Consider the following 17364-nt stretch of genomic DNA (forward strand, 5'->3'; position numbering starts at 1 on the left):
AATATGGTGAAAAACCGTTTTAAATGCAAGCATGCCATCAGCATGTGACAAGTGTATCTGTTGTGTGTGTGTGTGAACAAATGCAAATTTTAAAACATTTCCCTTTTCAGGGAAAAGTCTGCAGCTTCAAGGTCAAACTGTCCAGTTCTGCCATTTTTACCATGAAAGAACAATTAGTCCAGAGGTTTGAGAAGATTTATCATTTTAATTTAATGTTGTTCCAGGTGGTTATATTCATTAATTAATGTATATTGGGTACATAAGTTGACTTAAGGAAAACAGATTCCTTCAAGAGCCTACTTCTCTGAAATTAATTTACTTACAAAACTATTTGCTGAATTCTAAAGCCCCCTGGAAGAGTCTGTAAGCTAAGAAATTCTCATTTGCCTATGTCCAGTAACAAAACTAGCTGTATGGCCTTTTCACCCAATCACAAATTAAATTAAAGCTAAAGCACACAAATTTAGCAAGGGACTGATAAGGAGATTAAAAACCCTGGTCTCTTCGTTGCTGTACCCAAGATGCAGAGCACAGTAGCTTATTGTAAAACTATGTGTTTCAAATACTTGGTAAGTATACGAGAGCCATTGTTCTAACAAGAGCCACTCCTCAAACCCTCTTAACCAAAATGAAATAGAAGTGAAAAACAGAAATGCTTAATGCTCTGATCCTGCCCCTGAAGTCAATCAGTACTTATGGCAGCCATTGTTACAACTTACGGGAACATGGAAATTGAACTCTCATCAAAAGGCACTTTGGTTCCAGTCCAATTCTTCTAGCAAAACAAAAGATAATAAAATACTGTTCCAACCAATGCAGGTACTCGATGACTAAGTACAAGTTCAAAGAGTTAGTACAGACTATTAATCATATATGGGAAATTGTGTTAATGAAAGAGGAAATAGTTTTAGAAACATTCCTGCGTCTCAAATAAAAGCCAAAAATGTCCATACGACTTGATTAATATGGTTGAGACCACAGTCAGGACTAATAACCCCACTACCAGCAGACTCGCCATCTATAAAGTTGGATCTTGCACTAGGAGATGGCACAGTGATTAATAACTTCAGCTTCAGGGGATCTGACATCCTCTTCTAGTCTCTGTGGTCATCAGCACTCATGTGTGCACAGGCACACATATATAAGTAATTGAAAAAAAAGTAACACAAAAACAAAAACAGTTGAGTCTGTATCATCCTACAGTTACAGGCGTTTACCAGTCCCAAAAAAGTCGTGGTCATCAGAAGTGGCACTGAGAATAATGGGATTCATTTCACCAAATAAAAATTAGCTTTCATGGTTAAGTATCGCCCCACTTTGGAAAGAACTAGGTTACTTATGATAGAATCTAGTGATGGCCGGGATGTGGCGCAGGTGTGGTCAGGGTATGATGTGGAACAGCTTACTGCGATTGTCTTGACTGGAACCTGTCTTGATTGACACATGTGCATCCAGTGGAATTTACTGTGGCTCATTTTCACTTCTACTCTTCAGTGTTTTCCTTGCTCCTCTCTTTATATTTCGGCCTTGTTCCTCAGCTGCATCCTAACTGTAATAACTTGTCCTCACAGCCCCTGGAGGAACACGCATAGACGATGGTGACAAGACCAAGATGACCAACCACTGTGTGTTTTCAGCAAATGAAGATCATGAAACCATCCGAAACTATGCTCAGGTAGCGTCTGGCATGGGCAGAATGCCAGTGTGTTGGATAACAAGCCCCTGAACAAGATGGCGGGCAAAAGCTCCCAAGAACAGTGCTAGATGGACTCTAAGTGTGGGAAGATACACAGCTGCATTCCTGGTAGAACAGAAAGCATTAAGTACCACAGCTTTGTTCCTCATCTACAAGGCTTCAAGTGCCCTCTGCGGCTGAATTTTTGCTGCTCGGTCATCCTTTTTTTTTTTTTTTTTTTTTTTTTTTTTTTTTTTGAGAAAACAGTTTTGTTCCTTCTTGTCATACTAAGGTTGCCCATTTCCCTTGACCCATTGGTTTTACTTCCTGGTCTTACGACATCTTAGAGCCTCACTTGAGCATGTTTGAAATGGCAACTACTGTGATTTTCATCATGGTATTTCTTATAATAATATCAAGGAGGGAAATTGACGCAAAACTCAATGGAAAGTTTTGTGATTTATATTAGCAGAACACATTCTATCTATCTATCTATCTATCTATCTATCTATCTATCTATATATATATTAAAGAATATGAAGAGGGCTCGGGAGATTGCACCATGGTCAAGACCACTGGCTACTCTTCTACAAGACCTGGGTTTAATTATCAGCACCCATGTGACAGCTTACAACTCAAGTCCCAGGGAGTCAGACAACCCCTTCTGGCCTCTAGGGTACTAGGCATACATATGGTGCACAGACATACATACAGACAAAACATAAATACACAAAAATAAAATAAGCCAATTTTTAAAAAGATCATAAAGAGTAAGAGAGGCTAAGACTGTCATTCACCTACTGGAGTACTTGCCTGGCATGCATAAAGCCCAGGCCTGATCTGCTTCCTGGTCCCCCAGTAATGCATAAAGTGGGTAGATACCTGATGCACACCTGCAATCCCAGCACTCTGGAGGTAAAGGTCGGCAGATCAGAAGATCAAAGTCATCCTCAGCTATATAGTGAGCTGGAGACCACTTAAGGCTTCATTGAACCCAGTCTCAAAAATGAATAAGCGCTAAAGAGATATTTATATTGCATAAAACCTGTTCATGAGTCACTAATAAATCGGGATAAGCAGCTGTAGAAATATTTCAAGGAGAAGAAACAAATCCTTGTTAAATGTGTGCAAGTATGTTCAAACTCCCTGGGTTTTCAGGCAATGTTAAATAAAATTATAGAGTGTTAGTTTGCCCACATTAGCTTGGTAAAAGGAAGTAATGAATTTTAAGGCCCAGTGAAAGGTCAGGAAGCCATCAGTTGTAAATACAGCTAACTAGATCTGCTATTCCTGTTCTGATTATATATGGACTCTGCAACAGTGACTCTTCTCAGCGCCACTTCTGATCTGGCAGTGTAGCTCAGTGGGGAGCATGCATTTGTGTGGCTTGCACAAGCTTCACTACCAAAATAGGGGAAAAGATTATTTTTGCATGAAACAGAAGATTAAGCAGACAGGAACAAATTGCTCAGACACTGGTCTGTCCTTTAGATGTCTTTGTTTCTACTGTGTATATAAGAGCTGTAAATAATCTGGGAAGGGATAGGATTCAGTAATAACACTGAGTTTCATAGCTCATCACATTGATTTGCGGCTGGGTCTCATAGCCCAGGCTGGCTTCAAATTCCCAATGCTTCTGCCTATTGCACTGCCACAGCTGGAAGGATCATAATTCCTAAATCTGATTTCTTTGATACCTGATAACAGTTTACCATCTACCATATCATAATAGAATTTTCAGCATCAAATTGCTGCAGATCATTTTTTGAATTCCAATGAAAACATAGACTAAAGCGAGACAAAACTACAAGTCATAAGGACAACTGTTCCTATAAATGTAAAGATATAGTAGTTTGCCTTTTTATCATGTCTTAGTACGGTGGTGTCTTTTAGCAAGTGATTCCGTTTTTCATATTTAATATGAAGGAAGATATTTGCGGGCTCTGATGATTCTGGGTAAAGGCAACTGCACTGAGCCTGACCGTCTGAGTTCAGTCCCCTGGACCCATTTGGCAGAAGGAAAGAAGCAATTCACAAAACTTTTCCTCTGGACTCCACATGAGTGCGATGATACTTGTGCACACAGGAAGGAAGGAAGGAAGGAAGGAAGGAAGGAAGGAAGGAAGGAAGGAAGGAAGGAAGGAAGGAAGGAAGGGAATTTTTTTTATATAAAACCGAAGATCTGATCTGTGTTTGAGCTTTTAAATTGTTGCTTATTTATAGATTGACAGAAAAACCTAGCCAATGAAATGTTCAGTTGGAAGGAAAAAATAATTAAAAAGAAGTTTTGGAGTTAGAAATTAATTTTGTATACGCTATATACTTGGCAAATACTTTGATAGTATGGTGATTGAAAACCTGAAGTGAGTTTAGGCAGTCATTCTCAGTCCTCTTGGTTATATGAAGAAACACATTAGAGAAAGCAACTGGGTTCAGACGTATCCATGATTACTAAAGATGATCAGTACATACAAGATCCCTGTTTCAGTAAAAGAATCATTTATATACAGAACGGTCTAGACTCAGGACAGAAAGGCAATTCCTGTTCTAGGGTTCTGTAGGGATGATGAGGCCAATAATTCTTCATAGCTAAGTAGATTATGTTTTTTTCACATTGTGACCCATCTGGATAGTAATGTGCCCAGAACTCTGCTCTCCCAACCAGGCCACTAGCTCAGTGATTTTTATCTATAACCCCTTTGTTTCAGACATATTCAATGTCTGTATCTGGAAGATTAAAAATCCTATTTTATTTTCACCAACATTTATTTGTTTATTGTTTCTCTTTAATTTTTTTTAATTTTTATGTTATATTTTTGTTTTTAATGTGTTTATTTTTATGTATTTGTATAAAAATATGTGTACAGGGGAAGGAGCCCTTTAAGACCTGAAACATTTCCATTCTTCTATAGCTAGAGTTACAGGTGCTTTAGAACTTCCTAACATGGGTGCTGGGAATTAAACTCAGTCCTCTAAAAAGCAGCAAGCACGCTTGGCCTTGGATCCATGACTCCAGCCCCTGTTTCTATTCTTCAGTTTGCTTATCCTATGTATGTATTTGGTCTTATTCTTCCTGGGGTCATGGTACCTCTTCTGAAGTGCTTACGGTTCCCATGTCTTAGTATGAGCGTGTTTATCTTTTTATTACTGTACATCTGTGGTATATTTCCACCCTTCTGTGACCTTTACAATTATTTGCATAATTCACTGATTCTGCTTTATGTTTAGGTCTTCAATAAACTCATCAGGAGATACAAGTATTTGGAAAAGGCATTTGAAGATGAAATGAAAAAGGTAAATTCAAATATCTAAGGAAGAAGGATCCTGAACTTGGGGTCACCATGGGCTACAAAACAAGACCATATCTAAAAAATAAACCACAGAGAGATACAGAGAGACAGAGAGATACAGAGAGACAGAGATACACATACACCGAGAGAATTTTTAACTTAAGCCCCCCTCTCTGTCACTTTCTGGCATGAGGCAATGTCTTTTGTTTGTTAAGAGCTTACTAGATACAGAATAGAAGTCAAAGGCTCTGATTAAGGTTCTTCCGCTCAGTATAAATATCTAGAGAATGACATAATCCCTCTCAGACGCTAGGGATGGTGAATTAGTGTGTCCTACACACATTACAAAGCTGATTAGAGAATCATGTCACCCTCATGTAAAAACAAACCTCCATTAATGCTGGGAGCTTTTCGTTGGTGTTGAGTGATGAAAACTTAGTCAGGCCCCTGCTGCGATTGAGGTTCCCTGGGGAAGCCTGAGAAACGATGAAATGTGACTAAAGGAGAAAATTTAGTCACAGCGCAAAGCAAAGGAGAGTTGAGGAAAGGAGGACCACAGCTCTGAGGACTTAAAACTCATGGTGAAGACGGGCATAAGATCCCCTTTGCTTTGACTTGTTTCAGACTTTCTAAGTAACCCTCTCTTGCTCTCTAAAATGTTAAGGTTTGAAGTATTGGGGACACACATCTACCCCCTCCTGAAGTCAAGAGTCTTTTCAAATTCTATTTAGAGATCCCCTTATCTCATATCTTCCACTGCCTCCTTACCAAAGCTGGTGGTTAAACCATGATCCTAGAAATAATGTGTTTGTTTCTGGTGTTTTAAAAAAAACATAGACAACTCTTCTCCCTCAAAGATCTTCTTGAAGGCTCTTTTCTGCTATGTTTTGTGTTTCAAAAAGTTATATTCTTATGGCTGGAGGATGAGACAGATGACTCAGCAGTTAGAATACTTTCTGCTCTTGCAAAGGGCCTGAGGTTAATTCCTAGCCCTCATATTCAGGTGACTTACAACAACCTGCAACTCCTGTTTCAGGATCTGATACCCTCTTCTGGCCTTCCGGTCACCTGCATGCATACACACACACACACACACACACACACACACAAACAAATACACAGAATACACGCTTAAATGTAAATCAATGAGAATAAAAATTTGTTTTTATGCATGCCATGGTGAGGAAGTGGTTTCCCCATGGGGGTGGGGGATGTGAAAGTCAATATATTTTGGAAAACATGTTTGCTGTGTGCTTCCTCTTCTCCATGTACATAGGCAAAGTGCATATTATGTATACACGCCATTTCCTAAATGTCCCTTATCATGACTATTTATAGCTACATGTGTTATGAACCCATAGGAAAGGACTGTGTCAGACAGCATTCCTTTCTGCACTCTCATTTATGATTCAACATGCGTCTCCAGTGTCTATTATCTGCACTAAACAGTGACCTACTTCTTCACTACCTAGGCATGGACGGATGACCTCATTGCATTATTATCTTCCTACCTTGTTGTCTGGGTTCATAGACATCATTTCTCTTTCTTTTGTACCTGCAGCTTCTCCTCTTCCTTAAAGCATTTTCTGAAGCAGAGCAGACAAAGTTGGCAATGCTGTCTGGGATCCTGCTGGGCAATGGAACCCTCCCAGCCACCATCCTCACCAGTCTCTTCACGGACAGCTTAGTCAAAGAAGGTACTTAGGGCTTGTCACATGTGTGATGGAAAAGAAAAGGAGCACTGGAGACAGTGAGAAAACTGTCTGCCCTCCATGGAAGAGTGTGTGTGCACACGCACAGGTGCACATACCGCTAGGAAATGATGTTTTTAAAGTACATACTCACTATACATTCAGAAGAATGTGCACACCTATTATATATTGGCATTTGACTTCTTCTTGCAGATTGTAGATACCTTGACATTGATTAGATCCAAACCTTTTCTTCCTGCTCAGATGCTGTTCTTTGTGTGAATAGCACATTATGGTCTGGGAAAGTTTTGTCCTTTTGGAGGACCCTTTTGCCTTTGGAGATAAATGCCAGTCAACAAAGAAAGTAGAAGGCGGAAATTTCCCATTTTCAAAATATCCCCCCCAAACAAAAATCCTAAACTGTTACCACCTTGAATTGGAAGGCTGAGACCTAAGTAAGAGTCATTACAGTTTCAAGGCCAGCCTGAACAACATAGCAATACCCTGCCTAATGAAATAAAAGATGCAAAGGCTGGGCAGGAGCCCTTCTGGAGTATTCATTTCAGTCACATTTTTAAGATATTCAGGGTGAGATACTTATTGACTAGGAGCGCTCACCAGTGCCTGTAACCACAGTTCCAGGGCATCCTGCACTCTTGTGACCTTGAACGTACGCACACACACACACACACACACATGGGCAAGCACACACGTAAATAAGAAAATATCTTTTTTTAAACCAAAAGGCATTTGTTGTCTAAAAGACAATGAATAATTTCAAAGTCAAGAATGCCGCAACAGAAACAAGCTTGTGCAAATGCTAAAGTATTAAGAGTTCGGCAGGCACTACGGAAGTCATTGATTATAGAAGGAAACAAAAGTGGGCTGTTCTCTCGTAGGAAGATAATGCTGTGCAAATTACAACTGAACGCAAAACAGTTATTTTCCTTAAAAATAAATTAAAGGCGCTTTTGTGAGAACATCTGTTTCTTCTGGAGAGTTTTCCTCCTGCATGTTGGAAGGCCCAGCTTCATTCATGCGCATTGTGAGAGGGCTTAGAGTTCTCTTGTAGCTAAGGAAAAAAAAAGTAAGTCAAGAGACAGGTGGCATTATGCTGATTGTCTACAGTGTTTGACTTATCATTCTGGAATCACTAGTACATTGTGAATATGGGGATATTTGATTGAATATCTTTATGAAAAAATTCAGGACACTTCATGTATCTTGTGTTAGCCTTTTCTTTTTTTTCTCTGCACAGAAAAAGAAGGTAAAATTTGCATGCTATACACTGATAATATTGAGTGTCCTAAGCCATCACAACAGAAGACAACTAACTACCTTACTACTTAATGTCAAACCTGAGTGAGAGGATCAGCTCTTAATAGCACTTTCTGCTCTTGTCAAAGATGAGGACTCAGTTCCCAACACCGTCATGCAGGTCATACATAATGCCTGCAACTCTGTTATTTCAGGGGACCCAGTGCCCTCTTCTGACCTCATGGGTATATTACATATACAGTGTGTGTGTGTGTCTGTGTGTGTGTACACATGTATACATAAAATAGAACTAATGAATCTTTAACAGTGACCATTATAGGATAGTGATGGTAGTCGTATGGCTCAATGTGTTCACCGTTTCTGTGGTTGAAATTGGTTATCATGAAACACCTTTGCTATGAGAGTGGCTTTGTATTTGTTTCATGGTTTTCTCTCATGCCTCACCATCATTAGAAACTAGACATTTAAATGTTGATTCCTAATTAAGAATGGATTAAGAAATTATACCTTTGCTCAACTGCTATCCAGTAGCCATAAAAGAGAAGAGAGTCATTCTGCTCATTAGGAGAGTAACTACAAAAACATTCCAGGTTTTCCATCAAGAGTCTCCTTTAATACAAAGTGATAGGCTTGAATATACTTTTTTTTTTTTTTTTTTTTTTTTTTTTTTAGGCTTCAAAGTTCAATCATGCTTTGCTTTCTACCTTACAAGACAGATTTTGTGAACTATGAATAATGTTTAAAATCAGCTGTCGGTTGGGGAGCTGCTCAGTGACATAGAGCATGTGTCTCGCATGTCTGCAGGCCCGGCTTTAGAAGTGTGTGTGTGCATTGTGCACACCTGTGCATGTATACTCACTTCCACAGAACTCATGTGTTGATCAGTGGACAACTTTGTAGACTCCACTCTTTTCTGTTGCCTTTATGTAGATGCCCAGGATTGAACTCCTGCCGTCGGGCTTGCACCTTTAACTGCTGAGCTGTGTTGCTGGCCCATATTTTTTTTTAAATGAAGTAATAATTATAAAGGTAGGGCAAACTTCAGAATGAATAGGAATACCATTCATGGCATAGACTTCATCCCAAGAGTGATTTCCCCACTCGTTATCAGGAGTTCTCAGATCGGCCATGGCACGTATCTCCCTCCTTATTCGTGTTCATCAGAACATCACTTAACATAGTAGACTCTATGTAGAGCTGTGCCAGCAGTATGATGTAGGTACCCAAGGTCATGGGAGTGATGAAGGAGGAGGAGGTACCAGGACCGAGGCTAATCAGAAATCAGCCTGGTGTGACCGAAGTAGGGATTCTTTTAGAAAGAAATAAAGGAAACATTAGCAACTGCTTCTGCCCCTAGTTCTGGGCAGAATTTTCAATTTAGGAAAATCAATTCAATATTTCAACCACACCATAAGTCTTCATCAAATGCATTATAAACTTAAAATTGGAAATCAGAACTGTTTGCAGAAGAGTTGTCTGCTAGCTAGCTAATTGTTTATTTTTGGAAATGATCATGATTCAAATATGATAAGGGATTGAGTGGCTTCTTGATTAACCTCTAAACATCTATCAAAACTACTTTTTAAAATTCCAGACATGTTTAATTTGAAGCAGCCCTGAGGTTGTGAATTAATTTTAGAATTTTTGTTTTATTTTATTTTTTTTTGTTCAAAGAGAAACATCCATTGAAAGGTCAGTGGTCATCCACGTTAATAGTTCTCTTTGGTCACTATCAGTCCTTACTGGCATCACTTAACTAAGTCAGCTGTCACCAGAACTACCTTCCTATCATTTCAGTTACTGAGGCAGGGGAATTGCATATTCCTGGCCAGCCTGAGCAACAAAGCAAGACCCTAATTCAACAAAACAAAAATGTTAGAAATCATGAGTCGAATCTTAAATAGCTTCTCAGACTGTCCTTCTGTCTATCTGCTGTCCAGCTGACGTCAGCACCCACCTCGGTTTCTGTGGCCATTCTAGAGGCACACCCCTTGCCATGGAGCTCTCTGGGCTCTCCCACATTAAGGTTGGGCTTCCTCAGCCTTTTTACTTCTGTAATGAAAGGGATGAATGGAGTGTCTTCTTGGTGTCTTTCCCGGGCTCTCTGGAATAAATTTATTGGCTGGTTCTTTCACATCCTTTGCCTATGCCTCTTGGTGAGAATTTCCACAGTCTTCATACAAGTGCAGTGGTCCGATTGGTATTGAGCATTGGATATTTCTCTAGGTCTGATTGTTACATTTCTTAGTAAAAGCAACACAGAACAGATGGCACAAATAACCAGTTGTAGTCTTGGCATCAGCCATTCTCTGTCATTTTTTGATCTATGATCATACATTGCCCCTATACATTCTATACTGTGAAAGTCTCTAATAGCATAAGTTTGCTAAGTACAGCCTCTAAATATCATCAAGGTTTACAAACCTTAGGACCCTAGAAGTCATCAGATGAACTTTTGGCACCTTGAGTTCTTGTGATTAGTGCTTTTCCAATGCTTTGGGGGTATATTATAGTTCAATAGCCAGTAACCATGTAGAAAACCAGGCCTGGTGGCACCTGTTTGTAATTCCAGTGCTGAAAATCAGAAACAAGAAGGTCCCTGAAGCTTAATGTCCAATAAGCCTAGCCTAACTGGGGAGGGAGCCTTGGGCCATAAAAGAGACCTGTCTCAGCAAACAAGATGAAGAGATAGTGGTACTGGTGCCTGCCTTTCATCCTAGCAGTCAGGAAGCAAAGGCAGGCACATCTCTGACTTTGAGAATATCCCGGTTTACAGAGCTAGTTCAAGGACAGCCAAGGCTACACAAAGAACCCTGTCTTGAACAAAAGAAAATACAACCAACCAAACAACATGAGGGCTTCTAGGGAACTCAGTGTTGACCTCTGGCCTTCAGATATACATGTACACATTTAGTAAATATGAAAAAAAAATGAGTTAAGCACTTGAATAATTAAGTTATACCAGATTGGAATCAATACTCCTGCTTTGAAAACAATTTTGTTGTTGTTTTCCAGGCAGTATTCGTAGTCCTGCCTGGCCTGGAACTTGCTCTATAGACAAGGCTGGCCTTGAGATCAAGAGAGCTACTTGCCTTTGCCTGGAGAGTACTGGGATTAAAGGCATGCACCACCACTGCCTGCCTGGAAACTATTTTCACTGTTAATTTTGTTGTTGCTCTTGTTGTTCATTTGTTTTTGTTTTTATAAGTAGAATATCACCATGCAGCCTGTCCTGTCCTCACATTTACTGTGGAGATCCAGCTGGTCTGGCTCTTATAACACTGCTCCTGCCTCCACTTCCTGTCACTGGCATCAAGGGCATGAACCTCCATGCCCGGGTTCTTGCTCATGAAGATGTTTTCTTTTGGGTATGAAAAGAGAGCTGTGCATGCAGGTCTGCCTACCTTTTCCTCTCTCCGGAATCAAATCCATTAGCTGTTACTTGTTTCTAGAAACCTATTCAGAAGTGTACATCCTCACAGGTGGTCTCTGGTCCCCAGGAGTAACATTCTCTCTTTCTTTTAACAGGCATCGCAGCCTCCTTTGCTGTCAAGCTTTTCAAAGCCTGGATGGCAGAGAAAGATGCCAATTCTGTTACCTCTTCATTGAGAAAAGCCAACTTAGACAAGAGGCTGCTTGTAAGTATTTTTGCATCAAGCTTGTACGAGTAACTACTATCAGGATGTTGACATGTCAGTGACATATGACGGTCTGCTGAACTCAAGTGGCTTCCTTTCATTTCTTATTATCATAGAGAAACAAATTCAGTTGTAGTCTTATACAAACTCTAATATATTTTAAATAAATGAAACTACCCCCTAGGCCAATCATGTGGAACACTACTGCAAATGCATGAAGGCTGTTCTAGAGAGGATTTCCTGGGGAGGGGGAGGCTGTGTAATGTAGGGCCATCCTGTGAGGTAGCAAATTGATGGGATAAAGAAGGGGGTGGGGGGGAGGAGAGAACCAGCTGGATGTTGGCCTACCCTTTCTCTGCTTCCTGGTTGGCTCTGGGAACCAAGCCACTCCTACCAACAAGCTATTCCCCCAGCTGTGAGCCAAATTAAATCCTTCTCTTAAAGTTTCTTTCTCTTGTATATGTGGTCATAGCCACTTATACAAAATTACAAGAGATACAAACACTCAAGTTTGGAAGTTTGCTGACGTGGTATTAACATTTTATCAACAATAAAGCCTTTTCCTGCTGGCTATAATGGTATTTGAGTTGTACAGGACTTGCCTAACACACTCAGAGCCATCCTGGTTGCAGTCCCCAGCATAATAAAACAAACCAACACTTTCTAAGTTTTTTTTTTAACTGTTTTTTTTAAAACCTGATGTATTTTTTTTTAATTATTCTTCTCAACAAATAAGATACTTGTGATATGTTGATTAGGAATTATATTACTCTTTCTTTCTTCCTTTCTTTAAGGGGGGGGTCGGTCCATACATTCCCTGATGCACATATAGAGCTTAGGACAACTTGTGGGAGTTTGTTCTTCTACCGTGTTATTATAGGGATCAAAACTCAGGTTGGTGGGCTTTGTGGCAAACCTATTTACCTAGTGAGCCTTCCTGCCAGACCCACTATAGCATTTTTGGTGAGCCCATGAACTGTCCATGAATTAGCTGGATCTTGTCTAGTCACAGATAAGTTCCACATGTCTTTCCATCTCAGAAACCAGATGAAAGATCTCCCATTTAGGACATTGTGTCTGCATGGCATAGGACAGAAACACAGGTTACAAACTAAAGCCTTCAGGCATATTAAAAGCCTACCTCCTATTGGCCACCCAAAGTTTATTGGCCCTGATGTAGATATGGCTCCATGGTTAAGAGTACCTACTGTTCTTGCAAAGGGTCCAGCACTCATGTCAGGAAGAGGTAGTTCCCAGCCACCTGTAACAACTCCATCTCCAGGGGCTCCAACGCCCTCTTCTGGTCTTCAAGTGCATCTACACTCATGCACATATATCTACACTCTGACACATGTGCATAAATACCATTTAAAATAAAATTAGGGGGAAATGTCACCGGCAAGTCTGGAAAATAGAGTAGGATATTTAGCTGCTTCTGCCTCTGTCGGCAACACTGAGGGAGGGCTTCTGTTGATCCACGTTGATGGAGAGGAAGTTGGTGGTTGGGAACGAAGATAGAAAATTTATCACAACTTGCCACGAAAGACTCAAAAGTCTGGTTTCTTAAATAGCTATTGGTTGGTTAATTAGGTCACTGGATATAAAAGTGCATCTATCTTGAAAACACGTGGCATTTAACTGTTCTTACCAGATCTGCATGCTGTGGGGAGGAGAAGCATAGCTTCCGTTTCTCCCCAGTGCTTCCTGCATCAGTGGGGTGAGGACAGGGCTTGTGATGCACAAGTACAGGAGGTGCCTGAGATCCTGACTCAACCCCTGAGACACTTGGCATCTGTTACATTCTCCAGGGAGTAATTTCTGTCTCATGAAGATATGCAACAAAGTTTTATGTAACTGTTCACAAAAATAGTGATGTCAGCCATTACTCAGCACTGTTACAGAGGGGGAAATTTGTATAGCTCAAGAGGAGAACGGATGGGAGAAAATATTTTTCCCTAGAAAAAAGAGAAGTGAAGTTGCTCTTATCTTTTATCTATTCATTGAGTATGTTTTTGGCTATTGGGTGCCAGAAATTTCTGGGAATGGGGAGAGTTGAAAGAAAGCAAACAGATTCTAGCTTTTATGAGGTAACATCCAACTTAAAAGGAATGGGCAGCACACAGATAGAGCATACATATTTTTTTTTAATGGTGAATTCATAAGACTACCTCAAAATCAAAAACAAAGGGGAAAGTCAGGGTGAAATGCTGTAGAGAGAAAATTCCATAGACAAAACCTAAAGGAAAACAGATCATGTCAAATAATAATTAATACAGACTTTTGGTAGTAAGGAAGGCCTATGTAATGAGGGTATGCATCCTAAAACCACATCTGCTTCATGAATCACCTGTGAACAGTATGACTGACATACACTTGAACATAACATCAGATCCCGTGTTGCAGTCATGTCTTCCCGACAAAGAATGTTCGGTGGTTGTACTGAGCTATGGAGCCAACAGCACTGCCCTTAAGTATTTCTAGGTACATAAGCCACATCAGGTGTTAAATTTATTGATGCATTTCTGCTTCAGGCCTGGCAGTATGGATACATGGGTAGGAGTGCCTGCTACCAAGCCTAAGAACTGAGTTTGATTCCTCAGGATGCACATATGGAAAGATCAGATTTCCACAGGCTGTCCTCCTAAGGATCCACTTGGGTCCTATGATCTGCACATGTATAAACACACTAGTTAGATATAGAGAGATGACTAGATAGATAGGTAGATAGATAGATAGATAGATAGACAGACAGACAGCTTTCTTTTTGTTTTTAGAAACACTTGTTTATTTTAAACAGTCTAAAGGAAATGCCAGTACAGTTTGATTCTCTGGGAGGGCAGGGACCACTTCATAAAATGAAATTAGCCCCTTTTCCTAAATCTAGAAGGTCTTGGATGGAACTGTAAATATTAACAATGCAGTTTCATTATGGTGGGAAGTGGTGTTTTGATGTGTGTGCACTTTTGATAGATTCTCCCACTGACTTCTGTTCTGACATGAAATATATGAGTCAAGGGAAATTTGGGGGTGATGAAATGGGAAGGTTGAGGTTTAAGTCCTGGCCCAGAAGCCTCTGCTCTGCTCCTCTCTTCGATGGCAGCCCCATGACAGCTCTTTGCACTAAGGAAATACGGAGCCTTTGGCAACATTCAGACAGATACACATAACCAATGTAAAGCACATGCCTGGGTTTTAGACTTGCCAGCAGTTGGGGGAATGTGAGAGCTTTGAAAACTGTCTGAATTTCAGGGTTGGCTGCCGAATTCACATAGGATTAGACAATGAGTAAGTGTTACTGAGAAGGTGCCAGGCTACGTAGGGGAAGATGAAGTGATGAAGACAATCAAAACAGCTACGGCCTTCTGCTCTTTGTTGTTGTTGTTGTTGTTGTTGTTTTAACAAAAACAAAAAAACAAAAAAAAAACCCACCATCAGGATTATGTAAGAACCCGAGCAGTTGATGAGGTAAGTTTAGATTGGATCTTACCCAGACCTTAATTGAGAGGCACCATCGTTAGTGGAGAATGAGAATGGCAAAGTCCTCCATTGCTCTTTTACTGTATCTGAATGGCTGCCTCATTTACTTGGGATGAGAGTGGAGGTCCCTGGGGAGGAGTGGTTTTTTTTTTTTCCTAGTGTTTCCAATCATTTCAGCCTTACAGAAGGAGCCTTGTTAACTCGATTAAGGAAGCAGTGTGAACAGCTAATGGTTTCAGTTTTCTTCCTCTCGGTTTAAAAACAGTTCAAATACTGCTCAGAGTTTTTATCGTATTCATGTGGTCAGGCAAATTTAGTCCTGTGCTATTCTTGATTAAAGCAAAAGGAAAAGACATGGATGGGTACAGTGAACAAAGCAAGCTTGTCCTTGTTGCTCAATCCTTTTCAGAAAATCAATTTATTTTAGAAGGTACTCACCTCAGTCACTGTATAGGAATAATTCAGTCCTCCTCATCTAAATGTGAGATATCAAATGACACTAATATGAAAATTCCATCCTAATTTGAATAGCCTGTAGTTTACATACCTCCTTTTCTCCTTCAGGAACTCTTCCCAGTGAACAGACAAAGCGTGGATCATTTCGCTAAGTACTTCACTGATGCGGGGCTAAAGGAGCTATCGGACTTTCTCCGAGTCCAGCAGTCACTGGGCACCAGGAAGGAACTGCAGAAGGAGCTGCAAGAGCGACTGTCTCAGGAATGCCCCATCAAGGAGGTAATATAATGAGCTACTACTGCACAACACACACAGATAAAGAGTAAGGGTGGGGCCAGTCAGAGAGCTAGGAGACCAGGCTGAACTCCAGCACAACATACATGGTTGATTGATGGGGACGGGTGTGTCCAGTGGTGGAATACTTGAAGAAGTATTCACAAGGCCATGGTTTACATCTCCAATGCTGCAAAAAAAACTATGCATGCTGGTGTGTGTGTGTGTGTGTGTGTGTGTGTGTGTGTGTGTGTGTGTAGAATTAAGAATTACATAGGTTATATAGCATAAGCGTTTCCTTTCTCGTATATATTACCATACACTATTTCCTTGTTGCTAGCCTTGAAGTTGGCTCAAGGTATTCACTCAAAATCCTATTTTATTATATTTGGAGGTCTTTTAGAAGTTAATGTTATTTTGGCTCACATTGACTACCTTACTATGATTATCTAACTGTTTCACCAACATATAGACTTGGCTATCTGCTGGTAAATGCAATGGTATTTCTCTTGTATTGTCAATTCTCTTCCTGGTGTTAAGCATTAACTAGTACTTAGTGTCAAGGCTGGGCATTTTGCATCACTGGCTATGAATGTGTTGCTTGTTTCTATTTTCGTGGTCATTGGAGTCAAACCCAGGACTGTGTGTATACACAGCAAGAGCTCCACCATTGAACTGTATTCCTGCACCTTTGAAGAAGAAAACACAAGTCCACACAGGGGAAGATCAGCTGGGCCAGCACCTTACTCGCTCCTTTACAATAGCTATGTAAAGGCTACAGATTTTGGAACCATAGTATAAGTATAGTTTGCTATGTGTTAGATAGCAGTAATTGTTTATACATCTGGAAAGGCATTCTTTAACCCTTTCTATATGATAAACTCAAGCTTTAGCAGGGGAGTCCTTCTCCTACTACTCCCAAATCTTTGTGCTTCTATCTCCTGTACTCTAAGCCTTACCTGGCTTCTCAAGAGGCTAGGAGCTGGAGAAGCTCAGACTCGTAACTGTCCACCAGGTGGAGGTGTTAGAACAACCAATGCCTGTGCATCCATGGCCTACAGATTTCAACCATTCTTCAAACTAGAGCTGTGTATGACTTTCATGGTGCACACGGCGAGGAGTGAACTACAGGGAAAGCTGTAATGATGCTGTTAGATGCAGGCCGGTCCCTGATCCTATTTGTTCAAGGAATCCCAGGCAGGTCTGAGCCTCAAGTAGTCTGGCCATTTCTCTCTAGAGCTACCCAACCCACTCTTCTGTTCCTGAAGTTCAGCTCAGGAGTAAAGAAAACAGTTATCTTTTCATAATAAGGGAAGGAAAGAAGGTATGTTGCTAGTTAACAGAATACACTGGATTGACATGAACCGGGGAAAGAAAATTACAGGATTGGGGGTGTGGCTTGCTTGGTATATATGAGCCTTCAATTCAGTCTCAGCAGCTAGGCGGTAAAGAGAGGAACAGTAAGTTCAAGGCCATCCTCATGTATATAGCAAGGTTCCCTGTCTGGAAAGTTGGGCCGGGAAGGAGGAGGGAGCCTTTGTATTCTGTAGTTTCTTTACCAATTGACTTTTCACTGAGATGGGGCA

The 17364-nt window shown here is 40.5% G+C and overlaps 1 protein-coding gene across 1 annotated transcript in view; it reads left to right on the forward strand.

The window, feature by feature from the left end:
• The window catches only part of Bzw2 (basic leucine zipper and W2 domains 2), a 56552-nt gene that overhangs the window by 28148 nt on the left and 11040 nt on the right, over positions 1–17364 (forward strand). Inside the window, 5 exon segments of the mRNA XM_034514500.2 lie at positions 1572–1675; positions 4904–4969; positions 6527–6662; positions 11463–11572; positions 15614–15784. Coding sequence (XP_034370391.1) covers positions 1572–1675; positions 4904–4969; positions 6527–6662; positions 11463–11572; positions 15614–15784 — 587 coding nt within the window.

The sequence above is a fragment of the Arvicanthis niloticus genome, chromosome 11 (genome assembly GCF_011762505.2).
Source record: "Arvicanthis niloticus isolate mArvNil1 chromosome 11, mArvNil1.pat.X, whole genome shotgun sequence".
Taxonomy (NCBI): domain Eukaryota; kingdom Metazoa; phylum Chordata; class Mammalia; order Rodentia; family Muridae; genus Arvicanthis; species Arvicanthis niloticus.